Below are 16,689 nucleotides of genomic sequence, written 5' to 3'. Positions count from 1 at the left end.
GTCATGTCAACTTGTATGGAAATACTTCCAGTTTCTGTTTCTGATTGTATTTGCACTATTGCACCTGCCCTGCACAGTGGCACATTTGTGTGGAATTTAATTTTATCTTAGGTTAAATTTTTACTATTTCAACTGCTTAATCTGTATGCATACAAAAGCGACGACGGGGAGAGATCTTAGTTTTGCTTTATTGTTTGCATGTGTGTCCCTGCCAGACCTCACTTGTCACCTAACAAACTTGGCTTTTGGTGATTTGGATCTGTCATGAGTGGAGAATGAGAATGGCAGATTCCTTCAAGGAGATGTGTTCAAGGTAGAGGGGACGCGCCATTTTGGAGCAACCACAGCTAATGCACAGTTACTGTTTCTTAAATCTGCATAAAAGGGAGAAAACCTTGGGACACAAACACACCCATTTGCTTGGCTCCGCCTTGTCATATGTCCTGCTGTTCCGAAGAGAGTAAATGCATAAGACAGGAGAACCACGGAGTTGAATACTTTTATTTAAAAATATCTTGAAAGTACAAGACAGTATATCAAGTATGCTGTACTGTGAATACAAAATAAATATGAAATCTAACTTCTTTCTTAAACACTATGAAACAGAAGATAAACGTAACTCATCCTTCATTAAGAAAGGCTTTTATAATGATTAAGGCAATGGATTAACATCTAAATTTTGTTCCCGGATTCTCTGGCTGAATGCTGCACAGTACTTAATAACTGTGTTTCAGTAAACCTATGTAATCTCCATATATCACAGGAGCACTGTGCAGGTAAACTCACTGTTGGCAAAGGGCTCAAATGACAGCAGTTGGTTTTGGTGGGTTTTGTTTACGAAATGCTTCTAATGTTGGAACAGGCTTGGGAGGATTTTTAAGGTCAGTATCAGCTATCCGCTAAAGTGGTTGTCGTCTTTCTCATATGTTGCTGTACTTCTGTCTTGGATGTACTTGGTAGGTTCCTGCGCTACTCTGAATAGTATTTACGCATCCCTGGCAAATGATGGACTTCACGACTACGTAAAATATGGGTTGATTTTTTTTTTTTCCCTTGTGGGAGCAGGTGTACCTGGTATTGTTTTAAATAATTCAGAAAAAGGGACAGTGTCTGAAAAATGCAATTCCCTATTTTTTGGGTGCTTTTCCATTTAACATATTGCATAGGTAAAAGTATTATCTTAATGTATTATCTGGGCTGTTGTATGTAAATACATATTAGGTACTTACGGAAGGATAATCATCTACCTCAGTAGAGAGGAAATCCAGAAAAACTGTGGGTTTAAGCTAGGATAAATCTGATTTCTCCCCCTTGGCCTCAAATTACAGGGGTAGGAGTTCTTAGCTAGCTACAAAGGACCCTGAAAAAACTTGTGGATTTTAAAACACACAAAAACCATTTAACATTAAGCTATCTCTTCAAGTATCCTTTTTTGACTAATCTGTAGTCATTTTCAGTACGGCAACACAGGCAAAGGTAAAATAAATCTGTAGTAGACAAAGATCATTGTTGGGGGGGAATTTTCATCCTGCTCCCAAACCACCCAAGATGATTAGGATTTCCTCAGTTTTCACAACAGCTAATGCTTCCAGCTTCTTGCTAGTGACAGAAGCTGCCAAGCCAAGCCAAGCCTGACTTCAGAGTGTGGGTGGCAATTTAACTGTGGATGTGGTAGTAGCAGCCACTTGTAGAGGTGACTCTTGCTGCTAGTGGCCTTCTTGAACAGAACTCTCTTGTTCTATTTTGGAATGTTGTGGACTTTACAGTGAGTGTATTTTGAATCACTTGCTTGACAGGGCTTCTCTCTGCTAAATAAGCTATAGATTCTGCATCTGTATTTATAAATTTATGGCACAAAAGGGTGTTAAGTGTCTCTACTGTAAAATGGAAGTTTCTTTTAAAATGAAGCAACGTTGAAGCAATATAAAGGAGAAAGGACTGTGTAAGTAAGGCTTTCAAGCATCAACTCCAAGTCCTTTTTTATACAGAGGAGCTCTTGGAATGTGGCACAGCAGCACTTCCCAGCACTGTTAGGAGGTAACAGGTTTTCTCCCTTGTCCAGCAGTGGACAATGAGAAACCACGATAGTGCATGCACTGCTGAAGTCATGCTGCATCACCGGGCATGTTACAAATAAAAGATATCCCTTTTAAAACAAATATATTCTGGTCTGAAATGCCTTTCTGGAGAGCTGACTGCTTCCCACCACCCACACTGGTGGGTTTGTAAGATCAGATGGTGACACAGTTAATGGTCTTTTGTTTTCTGCAGTTTGGAGACAGTAAAGGAAAACAGCAAGGTGAGGACAGAAGAATACAGGGATAGTCTAAAGAACAAAAGAGGGAAATTACCTCTGCAGGTGGATGAATTGAGGGGATGTGATCTACTCCCTAGCCTAGGGTTGTGTAGTACATAAGATGAGACATCTGACTGTCTAAATTTCTCTCCCTGTTCTTTTCCTCCCCGCACACATCCTATGGTAAGTCCCAAAGAGGGCCGAAGAAGGGGAGGTAGGAGCCAAGCATCCCTCCCTCCTTGTTTTGCCAGGAATTACTTTCCACTTTTATTGAATGAGCAAAGTATTGAGTGCTTGGAGGACAGTGGAGCTGTATGTGGGTTATCTGCATTACCAATTACATGGTTACAGCATCACTTTGGCTCTGCTGACAGCAGTTCCTCCAAGCAGCTGAAACAGCCTCAGCCTTGTCTCCTTTTCTGGGCCACTGAGAACTGTGGAATGGAGGCCAGCGCCCGTCTGAGGTAAGGTGGCAGTGAAATTGAAAGCAATACTAAAAATACATTTGGGGATGGAAATTCTCTCCTAAATCATCTGCAGTTGTCAGAGGTGGAGAAGCAGAGGACTGAAGAAAAGGTTCAGCAGAGAGGGAAGAAGAGTATGTGAAGAAACAAAGACATGGAAAGAACAAAGTGCAGTATAACTAGAGCAGAGACCAAGAACAGAACAATACAAGCAGAGGGCGAAAAGTCAGGCAGGGTTCTGAAGCATTAAGAGGAGCTTAAAACAAATGTGGAGAGGCAAAGTGAAGCTAACAGGCAGCAAGCCTAGCCAGAAGAGCAAACAAACCTCGTTCAACTGTGTCAACTCTCTATTGATCTTTAGCACTGAAGAGTCTCACAAACAATAAAAATAGTTTATCGGCACACTAACAGCATTATTAAAATTGTTGACACACAGAGTACTTAGTAAAAGTAGAGTCTTAATAATGGCTTCTCTTCCCTCTAGTGCTCAGCACAGAGGACTTGACGATGAAATGGGCCAAAACAGATTTTCTGTTCTCTAGAGGTAGTATCCTTGGGAAAACAAGGCATCCTGGTGGGACAGGCTGCTGCCAGTACTTGCTTTGGAAATAAGCAACGTTTACTTCCCCAGTTAAAGTACCAATAGCATAAGAATCCTCTTCACTTGAACAGCCCCTGTGGTTTCCTTCTGTTGCTCTGATCAGGCAACATCAGTGATACAGGAAACAGTTTTTTCCAAAAATCCTTGTTTGTCCACCAGCAACCACAAGAAATCACCAAGCACGAGTTCTCGGTCTGTAGCCTTGCTTTCTAGAACAAATGTGTTCCCTCTCTCCTTTTTTTTTGTTTATTTCCCAAAGTTCAGAGCAACTCAGTAGCATATGGAAATGAAATTTGTTTATGCATTTCATCTTCATCCTCCTCATCTCCCTCATGGATGGAATTGGCTGGTTCATCTTGCTCAGATTCTGCCCTGGTCTCAAAGAGCTGCTCTTCCAGGAAGAAGCTCCCAATGCCATATTCCTCATCGTGCGCCTTTGTTTCTGCAGGTGAGATGTGGGGAGATCCCAGAACAAAACCTGCAAACCTGCCAGATTTTTAAAGGGAGAAGTGATCAGCTGAGAAATGAAAAAAATACTGTAAACACAGGGGATGCTGCCAATTAAGCAGGGATGTTGTAAGGACATGCCTGCCGGCAGTGCAGATAAGGGGAATTTTCAGCATGAGCTAGGGAGTCCGGAACAACAGGGAGTAAATAGCAACGGATGGCAATAACCCTGAAGATTTTCCTGCCTCATCTTCTTTTCAGCCTTCAGTCTTTTCTATGTAAGTAACTTTTGCTCTTCTGGAGGCCATCTGCAAGGTCTTGTGACTAAGCAAGAAGATCTAACTTTGTTTTCACATCTTGTCAGTACTTGTGGGGTAATCCAGAGTGAGCATTTGTACAGTTGGATAGATGGTACTTTAGCTTCTAAAAATAAATTAAAGCTGTAGCATATTTGAGACAGAGGCTGTAAGAATTCAGGTAAGTTGACATTGCTAATGAAAGGAAATATGGTGAGAACTTCGTATTCCTACATTGCTGTGCCATCACCTTGCTTGCATGCGTACTGTGGGCAAGCCGAGCTAAAGTCTTGCCAAAGAATTCCTGCTTGTGGTGAACTTGGAGCTGTAGACTGAGAATTCTGCAGCTGCTCCAAGTAAATGCCAAACTGGAGGTCTGACAGAACAAAGCATGAACTCAGCACTGTCCCTACATTTCAATTCGCCACAAATCTTAATTTCAGTAGACAACTATATTGAAGAGAGAGAATGGAGCTGGAGGTTTCTGGCAAGCATGTGGAAACAGACGGCAGTTCTGACACCTGGGTAAGTGTCGACAGCATCAGAGAAATGTAAGAAAAAGGAAATGCAGCTACATTCCGGAGTTCTGGTAAACTGATCAATAATTTACATTTTAGACTTAACATTTCTGTGAGATGAATGTTGTCACCTCACTCTTGGAAGCACTGTTAGTCTAAATGGGGAACAGAGTTGGACTGGCTGTGTTTTACAGGTTTGCCTTGTGTTGAACTATCTTCTGATGCTTAATGGAAGCCTGAAGGGGTACTCAACTTTAAATCAGACTTCTGTTGGTTCTCCTTTTTATTTTCGTATTTTTATATTGAACAACTTATAAGAACTATATTAACTGATGGCTAGAAAATCCATGTGTCTCAATTGTTTGTGCATTTGGCAGTATTTTGTTTCACGATACTGCAGTGTTTTCTATGTTTCAATTATGCTACAGAATGCAAGTATCTTAGAAAATAAGATAGTTTAACAGTAAATCTATAAGACCTTGCAGAGAGGCTGTCTGCGTGCCCATCCAAGGAAGATGAAGGTTCTGAAACTAGTTTTAACTTTTTATTGATTAAGTACCAAGCTGACTGGGGCTCCTTTAAAATTGTAATGCTTGATTCTGTTCTTGTTGCATTTATCTAACCCTTCCCTTCCTAATGCATATTTCTTTAAAGGTTTTCTCTTAAGCTGTATCTGGAGTAGCTCTTCTACCTGTTACACTTCTGAGGTGTAGGCACTGATATTTATTTTTTTTTTTCTTCTCCTCTGTATTCTTAGTCTTAGGTGTTGGTTGATACTTCAAATAATAGGATTTCTTGGCTGTCCAGGCTTACAGTTGGAGAGCTTAATGCAAGTTGCATTTGAGCATGTATCTCCAGCCGTTAACCCCAACTGCTAAAGTGTATTGCTCAAAAAACTGAAGGAAGGGGCATTTCACTGGTTAGGTGGCCACTTGAGTCACTGGGTAGGAGCTTGCAGAGGCATTGTAGGAAGCCTGTACGTTTTAGGGAAAACCGCCATTACCATGAATTAGCTGTGAACATTTGCAAACTCTGAGTAATTTATGATCAGAGAGGAACAAACAGAGGGTTTAGTACCACCAGTAAGGAATATCCTTCAGAGGTGTGGCTGTGATCTCTAGTGGGATTACTCAAGTAGATAAAGCTACCCGCATGTCTGACTGCATGCAAGGTAAACGCACCTGGAACAGTGCCTCAAGTAGCATTTGGGTCTGCTGTGTAACAGTGTCTGTGCAACGCATCTCCCGTTTTAGAGAGGCCAAATTTTCTTACCTATGTGGGGACTGGAGTCTGGATATGGCTAACCATGATGGGAAGTCGGGTTTCCTGCAGAATGAGCGTAGCTCCTCCAGAGCTCTGATAGTTTCTGTTTCCCCTTGTTCTCGATACTCCTCTTCAGTAAGGCACTTAAACACTAACTTTTTTGATTTAAAGTGGTTCTTCATTTTTCTAGAATGAAATGAAAACAATTAGCATTTCTAAAATCTTCTGGTACATAATTATTGTTGTCCTTTTTCTCTACTACCCGCTATTAACACACATTAATCACTTTTATCCTTTTAAGAGGACAAGCTACATTCTTGCATTAAAATTTTAGGACAAGGTGTCTAATGTTTGCTAGCCTGTTTACCCTAGGTCTTAACCACAGTTGTAGAATTCCACAGAATGACACTTAATGAGCTTCAGATGAGCTTTGGATCAGATCCTTACTGCGTCTGCGTGGACTAAAATCTCATAGAACTAAATAGATGGCTGCTTGCTCAGCCATTTTTAGGTGCAATATGCAAAATGTGTCTCTGCAGAGATATGGGCTGAATCAAAACCCAGTCTGCATATGCAAGTTAGAAGATAAGCAATGCTCTAAGTCTGTTATGAGTTGTTCATGTTGTTTACTAGATCACTTCTCTTAAATCTTGCATTAAATTACAAAACTGAGTAGTTTGAGGCCTAAATGTTTACAATCTGATGTTTTTTTAGCTGCTGCGTAGCAATGTATAATATAATTAGATATCAATTAGAAAGTGTGCCATGTTCTGTTCCCTTCTGTCGACTGCTTTCAATTTAAATGTTGTGATGAGTTAAGATAAGCAAGGGCTGGATGCCCATAAAACTTTCAGCTCTGTATAAAAACACCTGCTCCAACCAGCAGCATTTACTCTCCTCCTTATTTCCCTGTAAAGCAAGAACGAACTGTGGCCCTTACTCAGGTCAAATGGTAAAGGTCTGCCTGGCTCAGTGGGATCAGTACTGATCTTAAATACCAGTAATGCAAGATTCTTAGTTATTTTGATATAGCTGCTGCTCTGAACTGTGTATCTGGCATCATGGCCTCACAATTTGGTGCTACTGCTTAGTGTTTTGAAACAGAAAAAAGCTCCATTCTCCTAAGAGAAATTTGTAGAGCTGTACTTCGGTGCCTTTAGGCTTTATAGAAGGATCAGTTCATGAAAAAGAGGTCCATGCGGAGAACAAACTACTGTGTTTCAGGGTAGAACAGGTATGTTCTGCCTTCTGTGAACTTGTAGCCAAATCTACTCATTTCAGAGCAAGCTGAACATGCTTACATCAGGTAAGTTTTGATCCTATATGTTGCTTTTGAAACAGTTGGTGCTTCTCAGCTGCAGGCAAAAATCAGTCTTCAACAAATGATAAATTCTAGCTAAAATAAAAAAGCTTCAACCCAGTCCACAACTTCAACATCTAAAAAGAGCACAAGAGCAAAGCAATATGTTCTTCAAAACTAATAAATGCGTAAAACACTAAAAAAAGAAATTATTTGTTTTTTTCTTTTGGTTATGCCAGTTCTAGCCTTTGCCTCCTCCTGGTTCTCTGCAGTTCAGCAGAAGTCCACAGGTTTGGAACAGTCTGCACTAAAGTCTGGATGCCATCACTGAAGGTAAAAAACAGATGTAAATTGGCAGGGCTTTTTAGAATCTTCATTTGAGTGTTGTATTTGTGACAAAACATGCTTCAAATTCAAGGATGAGCAAACATGTTTTTCCCATATTGCTAATGAAAATACTTAGCAAACTTAAGCTACATATTGCAAGCAGTTTCCATACCAAATGCCACAATATAAATGGGGCTGAGGGAATACAGGGGAATGTCTCCACAGTGACAACAGATTGTTTCCGCAAATTAAAAGTAGACATGTACATCTAGGATAATAGCCTTGGAAAACTAAAATCAATGGAAACTATTATTTTTGTGGATACAGGTTGTTAGTCTCTGAACTCTACGCTAACCTACAAGGACTCACGTTTTAACACCTGCTGCCTAGGTGATCATACACTGTTTTTTTCCTGTAATTCAGTACAAGTTACCTGCAGATTCTCTCGCTACACATGAAACCAAGGCAGTATTGCTGCAGTCTGATCAATCAACCAAACAGAAATGGTTTGGTTACCATATGCTTCAGACTAGAAGGTGCTACATTTGTACTTAAGAGCACAGTCACATTTCTCTGTTCTCCGTAGAACAAAACTCGTGCTTAAAACTGCCAAATGGAAAGTAATTAAATTCCTGTGTCTCGGGGATTTACACCTTTTCTATTGCAGATTTACATTTGGTAAAAATATGAAGTAGTATTAGAAATTCATAAATAGTTATTGAAGTGTAAGGTTTTTTCCATTGTCAGCCTCCAGTGTTTCCTGGTGGTACATTCACAAATACATACAAACCTGCCTATGTGACAAGCAGCACCGAGGGGGTAACACAAGCCTTTGGAACAGAGGCAGACTGCTATTACTGCATACGCAACTTGAGGTATGGTGACACCACAGTAAATCAAGACAAAGGCTGTTAGTTGTAGCGTCCATGTAAACAAGGTTATGCTCACTTCAGTGGTAAGCGGTCCGTGCTGATAGCAAGTGGCAAAGCTGGCAATTCCCACAGCCAGAAAATACCCTGTAGAAACAGGAAAGAAGGACATGAAGGAAAAGATGCAGACTACCCATATAAACTTCGTTAGTTTGGTTCACAAAGTTTGCAACTACTGTGACGTATAGCCTGCTGTTTCTTGTGTTGTCTTATAAGATACCTGCATTATGTTGTATGTGCTCTATATTTTGAAAGTGTGCAAGGAGTTCACAAGGGGATCTAAGAACAGCCTGTAACGCTACGAGCTGCACATGAATGCTCCCCATGCAAGAATGCCAAGGCAGGTGCCAGATCAATAGATTTGTCAGCCCCTGCAGCCACATCCAGTTAGCGACTTACGCATCCAGTTCCCAGATCCAGCAAAATACAAACCAGTGTAGCCGGCCTTTTGCTGTTACAGGGAAAGTCTGTAATGGCAAATCAATGAACAAATAATACAGACAAAATCTGCTCTTAAAGCTGCTACTGGCCCACTACATCAAACTCCTTATTTAATGATACAATGTGAATAAATGCTCATTTGAGTGGATTAGGAACCTTTGAGCTATTCCAATGTCTATGGTTTAGGAGAAAAACTTACTCCATAAATCAGTCACTTGATTTTGGTTCTTACAGGCAGGTATTCATCTAACCACTAAATTAAACCAAAATCTGCTGTGTGTTTTTTTGATAATTTTCTTACCCAACAAGTAGTTTCTGTGTTCAGACCATAACCACTGCATATTTTCTTTGAAGCAGTAAATAAAATAGAGAGAGGACATCCAGCAGCCACTCATTAAGATCCAGAAGGTACTGTGCTGGAAATTTAAAAACAATTAAAACAATTTTAGAAAATAAAAACCATTTCAATTCAGAATTAGGACCATTGTGTGCAAGGGAACTCACAGGCAAAACCAGATGTGATATTCAGTAGACCTACAGGGCTTATGATCTGTGTTCGACTTCTACTGTACAGTGCTCTGCATGCTACAACTAAACAATAACAATTCCAAGTGGAGCAACTGCATCTCTGTATTTGTGTATTGTGTCCCAGTGTCATGGTATAAGTGTACTGCAGTGTATTGCCAATTAACATATCTCAGCAATACTGTGGGAATGCACAATAAGGCTTTGTAAAAGTAAAGTAAAAATTCACATGTGCCTTGCAATGAATTGTCTCTGGTGAACGGAAGAGAATCTGTCCCAGCGGCCACTAAAACTACATTTTGATTTAGACTGATTCATAAATTCAAAGTTCAGCTTAGCTTCAGTCCAATAAAAGTAATGTATGTTTCAGAATAAACTCTTCTCATACATCAACAATCTTCTCTTTACTTTAAAGTCAGGAGCAAGCTAACAAGAACTTGATTCTGACCTAATTATATTTACTCGACGTAAGCAATCCTGCAGTCATTTCAGCAGAGTTACCTGGCCACAAAACCAGACCAAGGTCAGAATCTGGCTCTGTACTCTTCACTTTCTATATTATGATGTTGAGGATGATGATTATTACTATTTTGTTTTATAAATGTAGATTTACCCTTGGAATAAACCTTTTAAGTGTCAACAGGACAAAGACTAGCAGAGCAAGAACACCCAATATTATTCCAGAAAGGTAAAAGAACTTGGTACTCCTGTAAGAGAACAAAAGAGAATACAGTGAGAAGTATAATTCGTAATTGGTTAAGATGCCAACATTTGTAAAAACAGCAGTGATCTTCAATATGAATTTAACACAGCTGTTAAGTCACAGTTGTAGTACGTGTATAACAGGCTCAGTTCAGATGCTAAATCCATGTAAAGAAAAATTCTCGGCAGATACTTTAAGGTCACTAGAAGTGTTACAGGCTAGGTGATAGTGTTTGTTTTTTTAAAGCTTACGCTATTTCTGACTTCAGTGATTTCATTTTCTTCCATGTACCAGTATGGTTCTGTACTGCAAGTTTTATTTTTTTAATTTAAAATGTAAAAAAAAAACCCAAAACCATAAACCCACAGGGTTTGGTTTTTTTCCTAAGCTTATGGATTTATAAAATCTAACTTTTTAATTCAGAGTTAACTGTATAAAACCTGTTGCTGCTCTGCTTGTTTTAGAGGTGCCTCCTGACAATTAATTTGTGACTCATTTTGCTTTGAAGTTATGGGCCGTGTGTTTTGCTGTAATAATTAAGTATCCTCCCTTACATGCTATGCAAAACGTGCAGCAAAAGAAGGATGGGGAAAGGTTGGCACAAAGGTGGGGGCAGACAAGGCCCCAGATGACCTCATCCTAAGCATTTCTCCCTGCAGGAAGGCAGCATAATACACGCAGCATTATTTAGCATTCAGCTAACCTCACTGATCTACAAGAGGGAGAGAGAATTTTTCTAAATCCACACACTTGCTCACTGAGGATTGTCTTGGTGTTGCCCAGTGCAGGAAGCTTGGATACAAGAATCCTAACACAGCTAAGTGATTAATAGAGTGCAGCACTCCAAGATATGTCACAATCTGTCCAAACACAAATGGTATGAAGAAGTTTTAAATATATGTTCAGTTTCCTTATTTCCCTTTCCTAAAGAACCGCCTCTTTAGCTAATAAAACAGACCAAAGATGCACAGGCTTTGGGAAAGAAGGTCAAAAAACCAGCAGCTAGTACTTACCTGCTCAGGCTGTTTGCAAAATGGAACAGAAAAATTCCAGCTACAAACAAAACCAAGAGCTTTCCATCTAGCACTGAAAAAAAAGGGGGGGAAATAGAAATGGACTTTAGACTAATTCAATCTGAAATGTTGATTATATAAAATATCAACAGAAAAGTCCCAAGCTTCTTACAGAAGAGACAGTACATTCAGTAGCTTGGTATTGCCAGTGTTATCTGTAAAGTGTTAAACATTGCCAGTGTTAAACTGAAAGCTTTTTTTTTTTCACTTACTTTCTCGTTTCACACTCACAGTGTACAGTTCGGTTTTGAAGGGCTGTATTTTGAAACAAATATCCTCTCCATATTGTTTTATGCTTATGAAAGTTTCTGTAGATGTCTCTGGTTTCCAGAAGATTTGAACAGCACATGCAGCAAACTCAAAAACAGTTTCTGAATTACGACAGTTGCTTTTTTCTGAAATAGGCTCAAACCTGAACATTTCTCTGCTGTTAACTTTTACCTAAAAACACACAACAGAATACACAAAGAACTAGCTCAGAATCACTGGGTTTTTTTCGTTTTTCCTGAACTATATAGCATATCAACCATACATGTGATAATGCAAATCAGGATAGAAAGCTCAAGAATAAAATGCTGGTGCCACTCTTAGTCAGCAAGCAATTTGTAGCGGGGAAAAATCTTAACTTCCTTCTTTTAAACATTTACTCCAGGAAAGCTTGTGTGACTGCTGGAGGGTTTCACCACCTTAAGTCTGCTACCATTGATAGAAACATCCACAGCAAGTTCCTGAGGAAAAAAGTCCTGGCAACAGACAAAGAGATGTTCCACTTCCTTATATCTAAGAGTAAATTCCTCCAACATAGATGAAGTGAAACCATTTCCTTCCCTTGTCCAGACATACTTTCCAGGAATAAAAAAAGGAACCACATAGATATTCAGCTTGTTCCTTTATCATAAAATGGTTAGAGTTGCAAGGGACCTTGAAGATTATCTAGTTCCAACCCCTTTGCCATGGGCAGGGACACCTCCCACTAGACCAGCTTGCTCAAAGCCCCATCCAGCCTGGCCCTGAACACCTCCAGGGATGGGGCCTCCACAACTTTCCTGGGCAATTTGTTCCAGTGCCTCACCACGCTCAGAATAAAGAATTTCTTCCTCGTATCTAGTCTAAATCTTCCCTTTTTTACTTTAAAGCCATTACCCTTTGTCCTATTGCAACATGACCTGCTAAAAAGTTTGTCCCCATCTTTTTTATAAGCCCCTTTTAGGTACAGGATGGCTGCTATAAGGTCTCCCTGGAGTCTTCTCCAGGCTGAACAACCCCAACTCTCTCAGCCTGTCCTCACAGGAGAGGTGCTCCAGCCCCTGATCATCTTCGTGGCTCTCCTCTGGACCTGCTCCAACAGGTCCATGTCCTTCTTATGTTGAGGGCTCCAGAGCTGGATGCAGTATTCCAGGTGGGGTCTCCTGAGAGTGGAGTAGAGGGGCATAATCACCTCCTTCCACCTGCTGGACTTGCTTCTTTTGATGCTATTTTTTTCTTTTAATATATATTTTATGTGATGCTATTATTTATTTATAGCTATTATTGCTTCCACTGTTAAGAGATTTTTATATTGTTTCAAGCTAATCTCCAACCATGCTTCTTGTAAAATGACCCTCTTACTCAGAAAAACGGAAATGCACTGCTACTGCTGTTTTTTCATTAGTCACAATCCAATACACCTTTGGTTCCTATGCTGTAGCCTGGAATGCTACAGTGAGTGATTCACAGAACTGCATTTTATCCTCAAATTTTAAAGTTTTATAAGGTCATTTGGTGATAAGCAAAAACATTTGTTGCAGAGTTTAACAGTGGTCCATCAGTAGAAAAGGTGTGCAACAAAATAATGTGCAACACTAAGTTAATGTTCTTGTGGCTTCATACTATAAGTCTGGTTGACATCCTTCTAATAGAGACCAAAACTCACTGCATCTGAAGTGGAGGATCACAATGTTGCATTTTTATTATGGTCCTACCTACACACCGTTCAAACTACTAATTATAGAGAGATACTGCTTTCCTCTTGCTAACTGATCATATGCTTTGCTGACAGAAGGTCATGTGAAATGTATTGCATATCTTAATGATCCCCAAAACGGCCCCTTACCTGAACAGTCGACCAAACGTACTGTAAGTGAAATGTTCTGTTTTGCACATAGCAGTAACAGTTTTCATCCCGTTTCTGGATGACATCCATTTCCTGCAAAAAGCTACAGTTTCTACCTGGGAAGGGGGGACAGAAAAGTTAATTTTAATCATGTGTCAAACACAAATGTATAATCTTCCTCCATTTCATCGTTGCATATGCTGAGGGAATCATAAGGAATTTACGGATAATCAAACAAAAAAAGGATGCTGCAGGGTAGCCTGGTTCAATATGATTTAGGTGAAAACTCAAATCAGACTTCTAATCAAGTCATTTAGGCTCCAGAGTAAACTAAAACACCTTTGGAAGAAACCCCAAAACTTAATCTAGGGTGATATTTTTTAAAAATGTAATCTGTAAAAGGTTGGCTTTGATATCGGTGCTTTGATGGCACTGGAATAGGGCCTCTGGGCCAAATTCACTGCTGGCACGAGTGGGTGTAACTCCACCGGAGCCGATGCTTATACCAATGGTGAATGCAATTGTGGGAGTCTGAGCAGGTAAACAGGCTTACATATTAAAATAGTCATTTAGCACATGACATGGCTGCTGATCACAGAAATCATACTCCTCTCCCTCAGAAATGTTTCTAATGTTAAATAACACAACTCTTTAAAAAAAAAAAAAAATTCCTGACATTGTCCAGCCATGACATGTAATAGCGCAACTGCACTGATAGCTTCCCCTAAGTCATCAGGGATGCTAATTGGTCTAACTCTCCTGAAATGTTACTGATCCCCTACAATCTTCAGAATTAGATTGCACTTTTGAGCAGAAATACACCTAAAAGATTTCGGAGCAAACTGAAGAATAATATACATTCCGATCTATATACATGTGTAAAATATACCCTACAGTGCGTTACCGCAGTGTTCCAGGAACATAATTAAAAAGGAGAATAAAGGAAATAATTACAGACCTGAACAGAGGGAATCATCTGGCTCAGTGAATAGAAAATGTCGGTCTAAGCCAAGCTCAGTAATAACTGCTAAAACACTGTCATACGCTCAGAACAGCAAAACGAATATGTGCAAAACAGTCTCAATCTGGACAAGGAGATACTGCTTGCAGGTAAAAACCTGCCCTGTCTCTATAAGGAAGCTGAACTTAGGCTATATTATTTTTTAACCAATTTAATTAAGCCAATGAAAAAACCTGTGTGGATATTCTTCTGTAAGCTTATTAAGTCATTCCAGAATTAAAAGTGTCCACAGATGATCCTGCTAAAGAAAATTGTTTTAAACTTAAAATTGGGGCATTTTCATAGTGAAAAATTAACCATCTGATTAATTTTCATCCACGGCAAATCCAGCGGGAGGGAGCACAACCCTTCAGACAAGGGCTGGCTGTACCTCTTGACAGGCACTTCCATAAAGGCCATCAGAGGAAGTCATAAAAGGATTCATTCGTCTCTGAGAAGCATTGCTGGCTGACACAGCGAGCAGGTGAGGCTGAGCACTATCCAGGGCTAAGACTGAGATAACCCAGTGACAGGAAATGGCAATACCCTAGCAGGACCAAAACGCCGCCGAGAGTGCCCACGCTCCAGGGTGCATTAGGATTTTCTGCCACTATGGATAAACTATCCATCCACATTAGAAGTAATGCCATCCATATACAATGCTAGAAAATGCCTTCTTATCCCCCTCAGTTTTAAGGCAATTTCTGGTGAAAAATCATTCGCTTCAACCATGGCATCAGCTCCATAGAGTGAAACAACCACGCTCCAAAAGGAAAGATGCTTCTGAAGAGGTAACCGTGAGATGGAGGAGGACTGTAGCTACCGTGAGGCCGCAGGGAGAGGGCAACGCGCAGGTTCTGAGATTGTGAGCAGTGGAGAGAATGGGCATCTGCTGCAGAATCCGCAGGATGCCCAAGACTCGGGCATGTCAAGGCAAGGGCGGGAAGCAGTTTCTTGAGTTACGTGTCATTGCTAGAACTGAGAATAAACTTTAGCATTTTCCAGTGCCCTCGTTAATGAAGATCTGCTCTGCACTCCTGAACCAAGCTACTGAGGAAGCCACAGGGAGTAACACACACTCCAAGTGTGTTCCCCACGCCAGCCGTGCCCAGCCTCCCACCCTTTGCCACCACAACGGAGGAGAGAGGCTCTCGCTCCCTCTCTGTTCATGGCAGTTCTGCCAGGCCAAGCCCCGGCGCCTGCGCCCGCCTGTCCCACAAGGCACCCGACAGAATATCCCTGTGGAAAGTGAACGCAGATGGGACAAGCAGGAGAAACCAGCAAAGCGCCCCGGGGACACGCCGGACCCCCCGCAACGACTTTTTAACCCTCGGCCGAAGCGGACCGGGACGCAGGCGGGCGAGGAGGCGGCGGCCCCAGCCTTTCCCTAGGGCAGCGCCATTTTGGGCAGAAGCAGGAGGCCGCGCGGGTCGCGCCGTGCCGGGGGCGGTGGAGGCTGAAGGAGGCCGGGGAAGGACGGCGTGTCCCCCCGCTCCCCGTTCTCAAGGGGCCGGGGTGGGTGGGTGGGTGGGTGTATGAGGAACCCCCCCACACCGGCCTGTGATCGCCCGGGCAGGGGAAAGGGACCCGACCCACCACCGCCAAGACTACCGCCGCCGTCCCGCCCGCGGCCTGCTCTGCCCCGCCGCCGCCGGCAGAGCTCTCCCGCCCCCGCGCCGGCCCCTGGGGGCGGGAGGGGAAGGCCAGTACCTGCTGACGGCGCCTCCCCGCTGCCCCCAGCCGCCCCGGCCAGCAGCAGAAGCAGCCCCAGCCCCAGTGGGGCTCGGGGGCGCTGCCAGGGGCGGGGCGGCACCGCCGGACTCATGTGGCAGCCGCCGGTTCCGGCCTGACCCCAACGGTGGCGGCGAGGGCGGGCCCCGGGCGCGGGGAAGGGGCGGCGCGGCGCGGCCCAGCGCTCCCCCGCCGCCCTTCCTTCTCCCCCCCCTCCCCCCATCCCTCTCCCCCAGGGCGGCGTTCGGCTGGCTGCGGGCTGGGGCGGCTCGGGGGGACCGGACGTGGGCAGGGGGTTCGCCCCGGTGTATCCTCAGTGCTTGCGCGGGGAGCAGGCGGCAGGCCCGGCCCCGGGCAGCGGCCTGTGTGGAGGCCGGCGCGGCCCCGCCGCCCCTGTTCTGGCCGGTGCCGGCCTCCCATCTTGGTTCTCCTTACTTGTGTTTTAGGGCTTCGGCGAAGCTCAGAGTCTGTGCTTGGGAAGGAAAAAGAAAAATCGTGCGAACGTAACAGCTCAGCAAAAGCGTTTCCTGGGGTCGTGGTCCTGTCTGCCTGCCTGACTGAAAAACGTTGACCATGCTTACTGGCCAAGGCACAAATTGGTCCAAAACCAAAGGCTGACATGAGCAGCTTGCGACCCTTCCCAAACCTCAGTGAGGCAGGCACCTCAGCTGAACAGAGGAAAG

General features: G+C 42.6%; 1 protein-coding gene across 1 annotated transcript; it reads right to left on the bottom strand.

Moving 5' to 3' along the window:
• Positions 1-483: 483 nt before the first annotated feature.
• Positions 484-16,100, bottom strand: NEMP2 (nuclear envelope integral membrane protein 2; the record flags this gene model as incomplete). Its single annotated transcript, XM_082484641.1, has 9 exons — positions 484-3,847; positions 5,895-6,071; positions 8,303-8,528; positions 9,184-9,298; positions 10,021-10,114; positions 11,124-11,196; positions 11,396-11,624; positions 13,276-13,391; positions 15,986-16,100. 9 exons carry the CDS (start codon positions 16,098-16,100, stop codon positions 3,622-3,624), a joined length of 1,371 nt encoding a protein of 456 aa, XP_082340767.1. The 3' UTR covers positions 484-3,621.
• Between the last annotated feature and the right edge of the window lie 589 nt (positions 16,101-16,689).

The sequence above is a fragment of the Vanellus vanellus genome (assembly GCF_965231255.1).
Source record: "Vanellus vanellus genome assembly, chromosome: 5".
In the NCBI taxonomy this organism is placed as follows: domain Eukaryota; kingdom Metazoa; phylum Chordata; class Aves; order Charadriiformes; family Charadriidae; genus Vanellus; species Vanellus vanellus.
Note: the sequence above shows the minus strand (reverse complement) of the source record. Positions and strands in the feature narration are given on the sequence as shown.